The sequence below is a fragment of the Hydractinia symbiolongicarpus genome, chromosome 9, assembly GCF_029227915.1.
Source record: "Hydractinia symbiolongicarpus strain clone_291-10 chromosome 9, HSymV2.1, whole genome shotgun sequence".
NCBI lineage: Eukaryota > Metazoa > Cnidaria > Hydrozoa > Anthoathecata > Hydractiniidae > Hydractinia > Hydractinia symbiolongicarpus.
The window spans coordinates 20,626,307-20,642,420 of record NC_079883.1 but is presented as its reverse complement, the minus strand read 5'-3'; the positions used below and the strand labels follow the sequence as shown (position 1 = coordinate 20,642,420).

Here is a 16,114-nt window from a genome sequence, read left to right as displayed (position 1 = left end):
TAAATCAATACTGCCCAACAGCAAAATAGTGTTTCCATTTGCACAAGTAATAATACAAGTAAGACTTTGATTTTCACTGACTGTCAATTTTGGACTTCCGTAAATAACCTGTCTTAGTTAAATGCATGTATAAATCAACTTAAAAGTCTCAATTAACAGCAACTGAGATATATTCTCATTATAATTATTTACAAAAAAGGCGAAAAATAATTCAACTGATGCGTTATGTATCCAACCACAGGATGCAGTTGTGAGCTAGGACAAAACTAAAAACTAAACAAACATCATTCCTAGGTTCCGACATAATTTATAGAGTTTTTCACTTGTGTTAAAGGACTTTGGAAATGATAATTTAAAGCTGGATTTTAAAAATAATGGGAAACATTAAATCAAATAAATGCTGGCAAGCATCGGCTGTTCCAGTTAATGCATGCGCAACATACCATTACAATAACGTATGCTATGAAAACACTTTTCCTAATTTCAAGCCCTTATAGTCTGCTCTCAGCTGAACGAATTGTTGTAACACGCTTTTATCGATGTCAGCCTAAAAAAATTTAAAAAATCCCTTGTATAAATTTTCTTCAACACGGTGACAGTTTCAAATCAATGTTTTTTATAGAAACAAATACACGTCTTTTGTATAAAAAACAATGTTTCTTTATTTGAGGCAAAGATAACACTTCTAAAAACCTGCAAATATTGAGAAAATTAAAAAAGTAAATTTATAGATTGGTTTCTAGCTGGGAAGCATTTTAAAGTTAGAAAACTTAGGGTTAAGTTTTCTAACTTTAAAAGTTAGGGGTGTCTGGCTCTAAACATCCCGAAAGAATTCAAAAATTGTGTTCTTGAAGAGATATGTTTTTCCGCAGGTGATAGCTACTTTCCCATGCTACGAAGTGAAGTAAGGGGATTCAACAATCACTTGCGTAGTAAGGCATAGGGAGTCAACAATCACTCACGTAGTAAAGCATAGGGAGTCAACAATCACTTACGTAGTAAAGTATAGGGAATCAACAATCACTTACGAGTTGTTCGTCACCTCCTACATCTTTTAAATTGTCAGGTTGAACAACTAATAAATTTACCAATGCTAACAACACACTGAACAACTTGTCCAGTAATGGAATCTAAACATGGGATGACTTTAAAATGAAAACGAAGAAACTATGTATAGTTTAAAAGCCCCGCACTGGTCTGACTCACTCACCTTCAATAATTTAATAGTATGTCGATATTCATTAACGTCACAAAGTGCAACCATGGCACCTAGAAATAAACGATTAATTGAAACGTGTAGTAAAACCTCTAGACAGCTTCCAATATAGCTTAGATGGCCAACTAGAACGAAACCATTAAATGTCGAATTCGTACAGAGTTAGAATTAGTCCCATTAAGATGCATATAGCTTCAGTGATGCTAACTTTATTTAGATAAAGAAAAACTTCAAATAGTATATACTTTATCGGCGCTCTTTCATTTCGAATAGCAAAGAATGGTTTTATTACAGACTTCGAAATTCAAAGACTTCCATAACTGTCTAAGAAAATGGACTTCATCACAAATCACTTATTTTGCTAGTTTACCACTCCAAACAAACTTTGTTCGAGGGCTTGATAAGCAGAGTGCTAATATTAGCAAAAATCTTTAGCCTAAAACTTGAAAAATTGTTAGGCGAAGCAACAGTACTAGTTGTTACAATATATCTTGTTTATTTCAATCAATTCAGTTGAAGACTGCAGTAACTTTGATGAGCAGGAAGAGAAAAACTAAAGGTTGCTTTAGTTGCTAGTAAATAAAATATAGAAACACACCCACGTCACTGAAGGTATATTGATACAAGTGATCTAACAGCAATCTGTGAAATCTTGTTCCAAACTCTGTTAACACAACTTCCAGGTTTTTACCGTCCAGTGAATTACGTAGTTCAGGAAGAGCTGACTTCATATACCTGCAGCATTTCGTGCACGCCTAAAGGAAACAACACATAAATACCACCAGTTAAATTTTCGCAAATTAAACTTAATAGCAACAAATCAAAGATCCACTCTTTAAGCAATAGGGAATTATTTACACTATGCAGGATATATTGAAGGTAGTGAAAATGCGGTAACGTCGTCACGTTCAGTCAGTAAAAAATATCAAAGTTAGTTATGGAAGGGAAGAACACTAAAAATGTAAGAACTAAATGGCTAGGTTAATCGTTCATAATATGAACGTTGGATACTATGCTAAAACCACAATGATCGGATCGAGTAACTTCCACCGTGTTTCGATAAAAAATCGCCAGAATTTCCCTTGGTTATTCTCGTTAGCTTTTGATTAACACTATTCTTTGTTATAATCCGAAACTGTAAACCTGTTCGCCGAATCTTTAATGTTTTTAAAAAAGTCCTCAGTTCTTCTCACAACGCACACCTTGAAGTACAGATAATATTTTTAACATCTTTTCACAACATACAGTGGTTTGTGTCACTGCTCCCATTAATTCTTGAGTTTCCGGACGAAAATCAGATTTCTTCTGTTCAGAATTCAATATGAACTTTAGATAATTCACCATACTCTGTAGAATTCTAAAAAGTAGAAAAGATGGCTGTGATTTTGATTTTTGACGATTTTAAATACGAAGAACAATTAAAGCTATATAGATGCTTACAAAAACTCACGATATCGCAAATATTTGAAGTCGTGCTTAGAACGCACGTATTAAAAAATCGGTTTAAAAAGCACGTTTGATATATCAGTATGACTTCCCTGAGGTCGTTGAATATCTCTTTTGAATACTACTGTCTTCTTATAAAGGAAATCAATATCTGAGTAAAATGACGCCCCCTTCGAATAGAAGACGCATCAAAATTCAAAAAAAATAATAAACAATGATCACTTTGGTGTTTTAGATTTTATTTTTAATTACAAGCAAAACATGGTATCTACCTTTCCATTCCTTGGTTAAGTTTCGACTCCAGATTGTCAATCAAAAGCTTTTTCTTTGAAGCACATTCACTGTAAATCGTTGATGAACTAAAACACACAAAATTAAATTTCGACAAAAAACGATGTTGCTAGGAATTTTCGTTAAAATGCGCCGAACTGTTTATATCACAAAATTTCGATAAATTAATTTTGTGTTTTTGATACCATATGAATGAAAAAAATTTTCGTGGAAGAAACTATCGCAAGTCAAATAAAAACTTTCCTAAATGCCTTTGAAATTTTTTTTACGAATTAACTTTGACGATATGTGATGCAGTCGTTTGTTTGTTTATCTAGGGTGCATAATTTCGCAAGTAACAACAGGGCTTTTGTAACCAATCTGTCTCAAAAAATGGTTTAGCCGCATGTAAGACTTATATTCATCGCCCGTGAAGTCATGTACAACCCCTCAAAGTTTAATTTTGTTATATAGATACACCACTAGCTTTCTCTAAAACAGCTTACTTTTAAAAAAGTGGTACGTACGGTATACCAGTTTTCGGATGGATTGGGGAGCCTAAAAGTCATCTTATTTTTACTATTTTTTGTCTCTCAATAAACTGTTAATAACCCCACATCAAACTATAAAGATGAGAGAATGGAAATTCGTTTTTTTACATAATAAAAACTGCAAAATTTAACTTTAGCCGCAACAAATTTTTATAAAAATTATTGGCCGCAATAAACCTTTGCGAATTTAAAGTTACAGTAGATTCCTGCTTATTTGAAACTGTAATTTTTTCGAAATCTCCAGTTATTCGAAAGATTTTCATTCCTCATTAATTTTCAAACCTGATTTCAGCTAAATTTTTGTCAGTTCATTGAACTTCAATTATTCGAATTATCAGTTATCTGAAGCGTCGACCAAATTTTATTCAGCTATTTGAACTTTTTGGGGGCAATTTTTACCTCAACAAACTTTTGAGAAAGGAAAAAAAACTTTCTTTTTTAAAAATACAATATGTACAAAGTAATTTCCTAAAAGTAGGACATTTCTCCATTTCCAGAAAATTGTGACAACCATGGGATTCTCATTTCTTTGTCATCACCTGTATTTATTGACTTTGCTATTTGTTTAAATACGTAAAAAAAATTTGACCTTATCGATAACTGCCCAGCAAGTTAAAATCTTAAAAACGCAGCCGATGAATCAAGGCGTTATCAGTGCATTGAAAGCATTCTATCGTTCTAATGATGTGCAGCGTCAACTTAAGCAAATGATGGGAATCCTAAAATCAACATTCTCGAAGCGATACAAATTTTGGTGAAACCATGAAAATACCGTAATTGTTTCAAGAAGGCATTAACATTAGCTAGCTTAAGAATCGTGGTTTGGTAGACGAAAGCTTCTATGCTGATAAATTTGTTGACATTGATTTTGAGATTTCTACGAGTAAAACAACTATTTTGACCGCTGAAGAAATGTTGAATCCAATCTTAATGACAGTAACGACAACACCGAGGGTGAAGTCAAAAATGACGAACATACTGAAATTCACAATGTGCCACCCACGAGGTCGAACGCTGGTCGCTTTTTGATGAAGATGGTAATGATATAAGAAGAAAACTTAACTTAATAACAAAAAAAAAATGCAAGACATTATTCCGAAAGCAAAAAAGCAAATTCTATTAATCAAACAAAATACTAAAAAAATAATAAAGCTATAAGAAAAAGATTAAGAAGGGGAGAACAGCCCACTTACCCGACATTCCGGAGGACGTAGTCTGTAAAATGTTTTTCAATAAGATGAAAAATTGTGTTGGATTGATAAAGAACATTTAAAAACAACAAATCTGGTGCAACTTTCGGCTCCAGTGGCGGTAAAACTAGAATGGAAGAGAAGTGATTCAACTGAATCTTTCTCCCTGTACACACTTTTAATAAAAACAATCAGAGTACAAACGGAGGAAAAATATTTAGCACGTTCGAGCATACATACATGCATACATACATTGTAAAGTGACTTCAACTGCATACTCGAAATGTTCTTCACCAAGATACTTGAGAAATATTTTAAAAATGCGAAACACGTTATTTGGAAGGTCTGACGGTGATGACAGCTAAAAAAAGTTGGTACGCTTGTGAAGTGAAAAGTGGATGACTTACTTTTATTTACAAGCAAGAGAAGTTATGCTTCAGTGGCGACGCTGAAAACACATACACGGAAATAACCGTAACATTTCAAGTTCTCACTCGTATTGCATATAGGCGATTGCAAAACAATTTTTATTTGTTCAAAATAGGATAAAAAGAAACAAATGTTTGATAACATCCAAAAAGATATCCAGCTTGAAAATGGCAGCACTCCACATAAACGTAAAACCTACGTTCTAAAATTTTTTTTGTAGACACTAACTTTCGTTTATGGTAAAATTGTCGATAACATGACAATGGCTGGTTATATGTGTTTTAGAATTCCATGTATGGTTGGACCGTGTATATTTTTTTTCCTCCAAGAGGTATGTAATGATTATAGCGAGATGTTTTTCACAACTGTTAGGTAACTAATGAATGGTTAACATTTCTACAACAAGAATAATGATTGTGAAACTGACACAAAGATTAAGTTCCACACTTTCTAAAATGTTCAACCTACCATTTCACATCTTCTAATAGCTAGCTTGTTTTCTTGCAGTAAGGTGACAGCTACATCTTGCGACAGAAGAATGTCTTTCAGCGTGTTTTTATCGCGACCTGGTATCTTTCGTTGAAGTTCTTTTAAACTATCTGGCATGTCCGACATAAAACTACAAAAACAAACAAAAAAGAATATACAGTAAAACCTTCAATTAGCGAACAGCCCGAATAGCGGACACATGCAAATCACGGACAAAAAGTTGAAGTCCGGATTAAACTACTATAAAATTCTTATGGAAAACCTCCCAATAGCGGACATTAATAACGGACACTCCCCATTAGCGGACACAGATATATAGTCCCCATTGCATATTCCTAGTGAATACTACCTCCCAGTAGTGGACAGGATAGAAAAACAAAACAAAAAACCACAAGTTTAAGATAACACATTCAAATATTTTTAACATCTAAAACATTTAAATTTTTTGTTTATATTTGAATCAATGTTATTTAAGTTTCTCTTTGCCCATTGAAGGGCTTTCTCGTTGCCATTGAATACAAATTTTAAAGGGGGTTTCTAAGCCAATACCTGCATCTTGGTTAATTCTGTTTCCCGTATCTAGCACTATCATTGTATGATTGGATAAAGAAAGAAACTTTTTAAACGTTAAAGAATATATTAATGGAACGTGGCCAACTACACGAGGTCAAATATGGTTAGAATGTATTACAGCCACTGCATTTTCTTCGTGTATGTAACGTCTTCTCGTTTATAACGAAAGCTTTCATCTCCTATTGATGGCTTTTAAATGTTCAATATCTCTAATTTTCTTGTAAACCTTTATTTTATTACATAAGAACTAAAAGTCTTCTTCTTCTAAATATAGCCTATATTTCTTAACCTTTTTGTCTACAAATGCCTACATAGCTTGATGAAGCCGACAACGCTTAAAATTTGAGTATTTTGACAACACCTCCCAACAGCGGACACCTCCAAATAGCAGACAATTTTGCGAAGACCATAGGGTGTCCGCTATTTGGAGGTTTTACTATATATATATACCAGCTATTAAATTTGCAAAGTTTTCGAAGTCGGCTTGCAATGTACTAAAGCACATCGCGCGATACATATTAACAATCTAAAATAACACGATCGTCATATCTTCTAATATGTTTGAGACTTGTTGTCATATGTTGGATGAAAATAAGTTAAAAATAATTGTGCTCATAATTCTAACAAAAATCACCGGTAAAACTCTTTCGTCAACAAGGAAGACCGTTTTTTTCGTTTAGTACTGGTAAAATGGCTGATTTGCAGATTTGCAAACGTGTCAAATCGTTGGTTTAGTTGCGAAAATCGTGCATTGCAAGAAGCACTACGATTTCATTTGGGTACACAGTATTAAGTTTTGTAGAAATTATTTTAATTACATGTATGGCATGCTTTTTAAAGGTTTAGACTTCGTGATATTTGAACATGAAACTTACTTCTGTTTAATTTCTTTTTTTACGTGACCGATACTGTTGTAAAATCTGTTTAGTGTAGACGCCGACTCCGCTTCTAAGTATTGTAGTTCGTCCCTACAGAAGATAAAAGCAGTAAAACAAATGATCAACCATTTTCCTTATGATTACAGATTATTTGAAACAGAAGTTTCCTAATATAAAATTAAAAAAAACATAAAAAACATTGTAATTAACAGGTGTATTAAAATTTAATCGAAAATATTGGTAATATAGCAAAAATTTCATCCAAAAACTATAAAAAAAAGTATTTGATTAGATGTCAATAAGCATAAGCTTTGAAACAAAAGTATAATATAAAAAAATTAACAAAACATTTTTTTCATTTTTCGGAAAAAAAAAAAGAAAAACTTAATTTGGCATGGACATGAATGGCGAATGAAAAGTCCAAGTTCCATGTTTGAATATAAATTGCTACTCTATATATTTAGTTGAGATATTTTGAATAAAAATACTTACTCTATATATTTGTTGAGATATTTTGAAAACATTGGTTTTGATATACGATCCAGAAAAGTCGAGTCTGATCCGATTCTTAACTCTGACAATTTCTTGTTTATTTCTTTAGATCTAAAATAAAAACATAACGCCGAAGTAAATGAATAGTTGATAGGAATATTACGTTTTAAGCACTCTCTATTCCTCATTTTATAGAAAAAAATTCAGGGACATAGGATATTTTTTTGAGAGGCTAAGGATATTTTATCCTGCTAGGGAAAATCATGGGGATGGGTATACTTAATGAGCTTTTTCAATCCAATAAAGTCCTGAGATACTTAATGTTATAACTCAAGCAGAATTCAGTTTTATACTCTTAATAAACACGAACATATAAGTATTGTACAGTCCTTTAAAAGTATACAACATTCTTCTAATCAAACTCTACATCCCCATACCTTCCATATAATGTTGCTAGCTTCTTCAAATACAGTTCCTCTTCTACTTCTTTTTCAGGTAGTTTCCGGTATATATACCCCTAGCGATTAGATAAAAAAATATCTTAATAATCTTTGTAATTTTAAGTTTTGTTTACTTCTTAGTTTGGAAATCTTCACAGGTATCACACTTTTACCTCATTACATTCTTTTAAAGTATGCCTTAACAGGTTTTTCAGGTTCGCAAAAAATGTACCGATCTTCAGACACATACCAAATATTTTGGACTATGAAATCCAAAGAAATCAAAGAACAACGCAATTAAAACGATTAAAGATGAAAAGAGCAAAAATGTTTTGTATATTTCCGGATCATTTTAATGAGGATTCATTTACTATGAATGGATTCATAATCACAGAGAACGATGTTAAACCACCCATACACATCTCACTCAAAATAATAAGCGCATCGACCAGCAACAGAAGTTCAAACATCTTGGATTTACCTGAAGCACAACGTCCAAAAATCTATCCCTTAACAAATTATGGTCAATCACATCCTCATTAATATCGAGTGCAGAACGTAGTCAGACACCATCACATCTATATTCCAATCAATTATCATCCCAAGGTTCTATATGGCTTAGAAATCACGATTTTTACCCGGAACAAAAACGTATGGATGCACAATGTCGAGTAGTTCTAAAAGCCTTGTTAGGACTATCTAAGCACTCCAAAAACTTTCTTCACAAAATATACGACCTGAAAAATATAACTGATCTTTTAACAAGTCGAAGACTAAACCTGTTATCTCAGCTATTCAGTAAACAGACAACATCAAAATATATTCTGGTTCTACCAGCCAAAGAAGATCGATTCTACTCAGTGGTGAACGACAAGGTCAGCATACATAATTAAAACTACCAATACACTCAACAAGTTAATAGAAAAAAAAGTAGGAAACTACATATCGTGCTGGCATGATTATTACAAAAACAGGAAAGCACTGAAGGACACATTGGAAGCAAACATTTTATAGTTTTATTTTTTACTTTTGTGTTTTATTGAATAAAGGTTGCTTATTTTTAGTCTTAAATTTCTCATCTGACATATTTCTGGTAGAGGGTGTGTTACCCAATTTTTTATTATTTTTGCTTCTTATCTTTGCTTTTTTTTTAATTGTTATTCTATTTCTTTAGTTTATACCATATATATTTATATCACAAAAAAACCAAACACTTTTTTATTTATGTGTTTTTTTATTTAAAACTACTTTATATAAACTGTAGCTAGTACTCTTGTAATTATGGTAATGAAAGAGATTATATTATAAAAGCTTGAAGTCATAGAAAAACACTTACAGCTAACTTTTTGTCAAATATATATTGCACAAATCTGGCCAGAACGTGTTCTGCATTGTGTTCAAAAACTTTGTTGGCAATATCTTGAACTTGTTGACAAGCTGGTAGTACATCGTTGAAAACGTCTTCTTGTTGAAAGAAATCCTGATGAGGAGAGTAAACACTAGCATAAATATAATTTAGAATGATAGGCTGCGATCAAAACTATACTTCAGAATTCTAAATGGTTAATGTTTTTTCCTTTTTTCACTTTTTCAATTGGACTTACGATATTCCCTCAAGAATTTTAAATATGCATTTATAATAACGTCCACTGAAATCAAACAATGACGATACTCACATCCATAGCCATCTTAATTAATTCTTCATAACATAAATGGTAATTCTAAAGACCAAAAAAAGAGCACAAAAACATAAAAGCATGTAGTACAGAAAAATACACAGAGTAACCATAAAAATGAAATTGATACAGCATAAAACTGGCAAACTATTTAAGTTTATTAAGTTGGTGTTCATACTAACTTAGTATAATGAATAGATTAAAGATACAACACTTAACTTTTAAACATCTTTTTTCCAACATCTTTTTACATGTCACATAGTAAGATGGTAAAATTCATCGAATGAATACATTGCACAATGCAATGTTTGGTATTTTAAAGAAACAAATAGCAAGGAATGTTGCCCACCTTAAAAGGTAGTAAGGTTTTTGCACTTTTAGCCATGGTGTCAATGTCGCCTTTTTTATAAGCATTTACAAATTCTCTTTGCAAATCTGACTCTATTGACGAATATTTTTCTAAAGCAGCAACAAAAGAACATAATTAAAACAGTGATATTCAATTTAGCAACATTACAAAAATCAAAATTCTCCAGACAATTTAAATGTACCTTGGATTTTTCTCTGCACTCTCTCAAACCTAAACAAAGGTAACGAAAGTAACTTCATTTGATACAAACAGGAGTGATAATTTTGTTTCCAACTTTCAGGCAAGATTTGAGTGGTCCATCAACTACTCTTTATTTTCCAAGACTATTCCAAGATGTGTATGCAAAATTGCTTAATTATGAAGATAATGCTCAGTAGGTAGTTATAAGTTGGCTGATTAGTTTTACACAGCTAAATTTCCTGATTTTCCCTTATTTTTTGTTTACTTTTTGATGACTTTTAGATCTCTGGCTGCCCTGTGTTATATTAGACCTTCTATTCACACATACATTCTAAAAGTAGCAAAGTAAATGCTAACATTATTATTTTTAATTTAGGTTAGTGATATAATTGAATGATGTATTGTTGCATTTTGTGTTTGAAAACAAATTGAGATTTACTGCAACAGTTTCATGTCAGCAATTACCACAGATGTAAATAATTATACTTGAAAGTGGAGTTCATCACTTGGTCACAGCTTCTAATATTTAGACGTAAACTACTTATGCTCAATCTTCATTATACTATAAGATATTATAGATATTATAAGATGTTATTATTTACTTTTAAGGTAAAATAAAAAAGTCATTACAAGCTTTATAATGCATTGAGTCTTACTTATCTCTGGGAAGTTCATCTGCCACCATCTGCAACTGACAAATAATAGCAGCTGCTTCGTGTAACTAGAATGACCAAAATTCTTTTAATACATTTCGCCTAGCAGCATAGTTTGCAATAAAAAATAAACATTTTACTTCAAGATACCTTGGTTAAAATTTACATCACAACTGTGTTTTACATTATCTATACTCCTAAAACTAACTGCAAGTCTCTGATTTGTCAGGGCATCTTCCTCAAATATAATGCCTCTTATATTTATGCAGAAATAAGACCACCCAACCTCAGGTGAAAAACATTTTTTGAATGTGATCTTGTTTAACATAAATTATATCTTAGTAAAATTACCTTGTTTGAATCCTTAAATATTGGTGAGGTTAAATCTTTACCAGAATGAAATTCATCAAAATATTTCATAACTTGCTCCGTTTCCTGTACACGCTGTCGTGGAATACTGATATTCTCAAGCTGGTCGCCCAAATGAACAACTTTAGTAGCAACAGAATTTATTCGATCATCAAGATCGTAAAACTTCGACATTGTAGTCTAAAAAACAAAGTGAGTTATATATATGCATAAGATTTCTTTAAATTTTTTAACATTGCAGAAATTACTTTAAAAATCCAAAATTCTCCTCCTGCAATAAAAACTAATTTCCCTTCTTTAAAGCAAAGTTAATTCTAAATTTTTCCTAATCTTAGCAAAACACTGTTTAAAAATTCTAGAGATGCTACTGCATTAACTTCCAGCTATGCACCAAAAATCACAACATATACTATTTCAACAATAAAAAATTAGTAATGAACAAAACAAATCAGCAATAGGAAAACACATTTAGGAATTTAAGATCTATAAAAAACAATCACATTTACCTTGTATTGTTTTTCCACATCAGCAGCTTTTTCTTTGTGTATCTGTTCCTGGTCTTGACATACATGTTCAAGTTTTGCAATCTGCCCATCTGTTTGCTCGCTCAACTGTTGAAGAGCTTTAATAGTTTCTAAGAAATGATCTCGCAGTATAACAGGGTCAAACCCTTCCTGTCCGCCTTTTGTCCCACCACCAACAACATTAGCTGAAATACGTTCAACAAAATTTGTGGGGTCGTATGGTTCCTATGAATGGATGAAAGAAGCAACCCAAGATCAGTATAGGAAACAAAAATATAAATTAGTCTAGTTCACTGATCATTTTTGCTTAGTGACAGAAAGTCAACATTGAACTGCCAAAATTCAAAATTCCGTAATCAATAAATTGACGTAAACCATAAAAGGATATCATTTTCAAAACTAGTTGGCAGAAATAAATTTGAAAAGTTTAAAGATTATTTTAGATATATGTTTATTTGCAATGTTTTCCTTGTTCTATCAATTTTCCAATGTTTAGATTAAAAGGGAGGATAATATCCAAGACTGATTAACAAAGACAAATCATTTAAGCCATAATTGTCAGACATTTACCCAGGATGAAAATAATAAATCGATGTTCATTAGTCACATAGTTTATATACAAAAGTTTTATTTGGAAGAAAAAACAAATGATCTAGGTTGTAACTTTACGAATACACTGTGATACATTGTTATACAGGATGTAACCACTTCGGCATTGGAAACACTTTTATTAACGTCTTGGGTTCTGAATTACTAGGTGTACACCAGCATTGCCTACCCAATTTTCCTCACATGGCATGGGTTGATTTGTAGCTGTGGCAAGGACAATAAACATGCCCACCCTGTGAACAGAGCTTGTAATTACGAAGCAATCACCATAACAACTAGGCCACATGTCGTTGACTGATAAAATAATCTTTACAGACAATAAACATTAAAATAAAAAAACCAGCTGCCGTCATCCCAATCATTTAAGGATCAACCCAAAGTAAAACAAATCTGTCTGTTGGTCACCACTTTTTGTTTTGTTATGTTGCAAGAATTCTTTCACAACAAAAATGGATTTTAATTCATAGTTGTACCTCCCATTGACATTAAAAAAGTGTTGTTTCATACTATTCTGCAACAGCAGATATTAAGTAGAGAGCAAGGTATAACATAAAATTTTACTACCCATTAGCACACACTTTAAACTGATTTTGTAGAAAAGCACAACTCTACAACAAAAGTTAATACTGTAAGTTGAAGCATTGACCTAAAACCTTACTATTGGTATATAATCATGACTGTCCCTATTTACTGTTACAAAAATAAATGAAAATTTAATGTGGGAATGTTAGTCACAAATGGAATTCATGACGTGCTCGATTAAAGATAAATCTTCTTAAATTTGCTGACAAATTTATAGCAGACAAATACTTCAGCGTAATGAGAGTCATGAAGTACAGGTTGTATGCTATAACTAAGAAATAATAGTACGTAGACTTAATAATACATTAAATTTCAAAGAGTTGAATTTCCAAATTCATGGTATTGATGACAATATTCTCTCCTTTTTTGTTAAAACTATATTATATATTTGTGACCAAAACAGAGATTAAATGAACACTGTCAAGAACGTAATATTCCTTCAATAACTGTAAACCAAATCAAATAATAAAAAATTTGCAAAGCAAGTTACAAAATAAAAATTATCACTTTCACATGTTCACAAATTTGGTTTCAAAATTTGAATGCTGGTGCGTCAATGTTTTGTAAACGTGTTGGAATTTATATGGACAATTGCAAAGTGCTGATGTGAATTAGACAATGCTGGTGCAAAGTTGTGCATTAAAAAAACATATGTTAGAAGATTTATACACTCCAACGAAAGTCCATGTATCAGGAGTTATCATTTACCTCAAAATCAGAAGCTTTCAAACTTGCAGCCATTGATTTATTTGTGCCTGGAAAAAAATATATAGCATAAAATACTTAACAAAACAATTATTATTTCCCCTTTTTTACTTTATTTATTTCCCTGATCACATCCTTCATAAGGAATGTTTTAATTTTTTTACTTGGTCAGGTAAAAAATAAAAACAGAAAATATTTGCTTTAATGCAATGAAAATTAATATAGGTCGGCATGTACAAGCCGACTTCAATTTAATAAAGGTGGGTTTTCAGGTCGACATTGCCGAGTGCCGACCTAGATTCTCAGGGCTGGAGCCCGCATCGCACACGTAACATCCTTTGCAGGTGCGTTGTCAAACAAAAAAATAGCCATTATAAAAATCGCGTACCCAGAGCAAATTAGGTACGCTATGGAATCGCGTAACATGGTCAACTGGCGTATGCGATTGATCACATAAGCACATATTTACAAATGAGAAGCCTGTAGAATCACAATGAAGCATTAAATTTATTAAAGTTTACTGAAAAAAAAATATTCTTTTTTAGATCCTGAGGCCATAAAGGGGATGTAGATAAAATATAAACATGTCTGAAATTGTCCAAAAAGGGTTTTGGGGCAAATATGAACAACCTATATTTAAAAACATCTTCCTAGGCCATCTGTTTCATGATCCTTAGGTTATAAAGTCAGTAAAGACATTGTTTTAATCCTGAAATGATTCCAGGGTCTGACTAAATCAATGATCTGTGTGAAATTTTCAGGATAATATTGATCTGTCCGAAATTGTCTAAAAGGCTCATTTGGGTTAAATATGGGAAATCTATTTAAAACAAAACATTCAGAGTCATCTGTTTTATGATCTTGGACTGAAACAATTTAAAAATATGATAAATGAAATAATCTTTCGAAGTTGTCCACATTTGCCAGGCTGAATACATACACACAAAGTTCTTGCAGGTTGAAAATTCTAATTTGTCAATCACTCACCAGTGACAAAGTTACGAGTTTTTAATATATAAAAAATATATACAGTACTGCTTAAATGTTACTTTACATGTATGCAGATTTTACAACCTCGAAATGACCTTATGTCTACATAAAGAACATTTGCATATCGTTTTGTTTACACATAATAGTTAATTGCTTTCTATTGTTATCACTGCGTGCATAGCATAATAATAAGATATGATAAGCTATATAGCTTACATGTTAAGCTTACATGTTATATGCAAGCTATATATAGCTTACACTTCTGTTTTAAACAATATATATATATTGTTTAAAACAGTTAACAATATATATATTGTTTAAAACAGTTAACAATCACAAAAGCTATTGACATTTATTTTTAAATGAATGGACACCAACTGCTTTCAATACTTTTTAACCAAGATTAAAAATGGGTTCGTTTTCTGGTTGTTTAAAAACTCCTTGCTATATCTTACTATAATGATCTTCCAATATCTTTTAAGATATCCCAAGACCTTCGCTGATGCAAATATTTCGTAAGATCTTTCCACGAATCTTGAAACTTGAATAATCTTAATTTCCAATTGGAAATATATAGTTAAATATCCAAAGATCTTTTAAACTACAATGTGTCATGGAAAGATCCTTATTAATCTTTCAAGTCATCAACACAAAGATAGATGTGCATATTTTACATGGCTAGTCTCATAAATACTGAGGGATATACCCTGTCTATTATTTCCAGGAGGGGCCATGGCTTAGATGGAGAGTCTTAGAGTGCTTAGAGTAATTTTAAAATCAAAATATATTTCTTTTTTTATTTATTGGCATTGTGATCAAGAAAAAATATGCAAGAGAAAAATGAAATATTGGTCTGATCTAAGGAGATCTGGATAGAATCATACAAGAATTTACAATTACAATAGCAGTACATTATGACCTACAAAATTCATTGGAGTGGTAAAACCTTACAAGAACTTTAGAAGATCTCCCTATTTGGATCTTTTCCTTTAAGAAAGTAAAAAAAAAGCCAGGACAAACACGGACTCTAAAAAAGTGAAAATGTTTGTTCATACTTTAGCAAAAAAATCACTATAGCTCAGCTATGACTTTGTGCGGAAAGAGAAAAACATTTTGTTCCCTTGTTCCACCCAAAGTAGGGCGGCTGCCCAAAGTCGGGCATTATCAAATCATAACCCAAGTAGGACAAAACTATGCAAAGTAAAACAAATTCTTTTTTCAGTTGAAACTGCATTCCTTGCGTCTTAAAATAACTTTAAACTACTTTACTATTTCATTTTCGCCAGCAAAGGTGGAATCTTTAAAATCGCCTGAGCAGATAGAGAGATAGGAGAGATAATTAGAGACAGCGCAGCTAGGCTGGACGCCCGAAACTTATCCAGGCTAAAGCCTAAATCTTCATTTTGACAGATTTTTTTCTGAGAACGAGGATAAAATGAGTTTTAAGGCAGTAAGAATCCTAACCAGTGCAACAAATTGTTT

General features: G+C 32.0%; 1 protein-coding gene across 2 annotated transcripts; it reads right to left on the bottom strand.

Moving 5' to 3' along the window:
- Positions 1-152: 152 nt before the first annotated feature.
- On the bottom strand, positions 153-15,776 carry LOC130657607 (exocyst complex component 5-like). Of its 2 annotated transcripts, none has more exons than XM_057460599.1 (21): positions 15,688-15,775; positions 13,646-13,692; positions 11,729-11,971; positions 11,205-11,402; positions 10,857-10,921; positions 10,202-10,230; positions 10,000-10,109; positions 9,651-9,695; positions 9,311-9,454; positions 7,972-8,051; positions 7,535-7,645; positions 7,040-7,132; positions 5,571-5,721; positions 4,926-5,034; positions 4,677-4,800; positions 2,935-3,021; positions 2,462-2,573; positions 1,815-1,971; positions 1,211-1,269; positions 1,029-1,130; positions 153-547 (listed from the first exon to the last, which is right to left on the bottom strand). In XM_057460599.1, exons 2-21 carry the CDS (start codon positions 13,676-13,678, stop codon positions 461-463), a joined length of 2,139 nt encoding a protein of 712 aa, XP_057316582.1. In that variant the 5' UTR covers positions 13,679-13,692; positions 15,688-15,775; the 3' UTR covers positions 153-460. The 2 variants fall into 2 exon arrangements, 1 of the variants encoding a protein (XP_057316582.1); XR_008985178.1 differs by having other exon boundaries at positions 511-547; positions 1,819-1,971; positions 15,688-15,776.
- Between the last annotated feature and the right edge of the window lie 338 nt (positions 15,777-16,114).

What these genes read in the sequence shown, in the direction of transcription:
- LOC130657607 (XM_057460599.1), bottom strand. Translation starts at nt 13,678, where the DNA reads ATGGCTGCAAGTTTGAAAGCTTCTGATTTTGAG. An exon ending in TGAAAGCTTCTGATTTTGAG is followed by an intron (nt 11,972 to 13,645) that starts GTAAATGATAAC and finishes ATCCATTCATAG; the next exon opens with GAACCATACGACCCCACAAA. An exon ending in AAACCTTACTACCTTTTAAG is followed by an intron (nt 9,696 to 9,999) that starts GTGGGCAACATT and finishes TTTGGTCTTTAG; the next exon opens with AATTACCATTTATGTTATGA.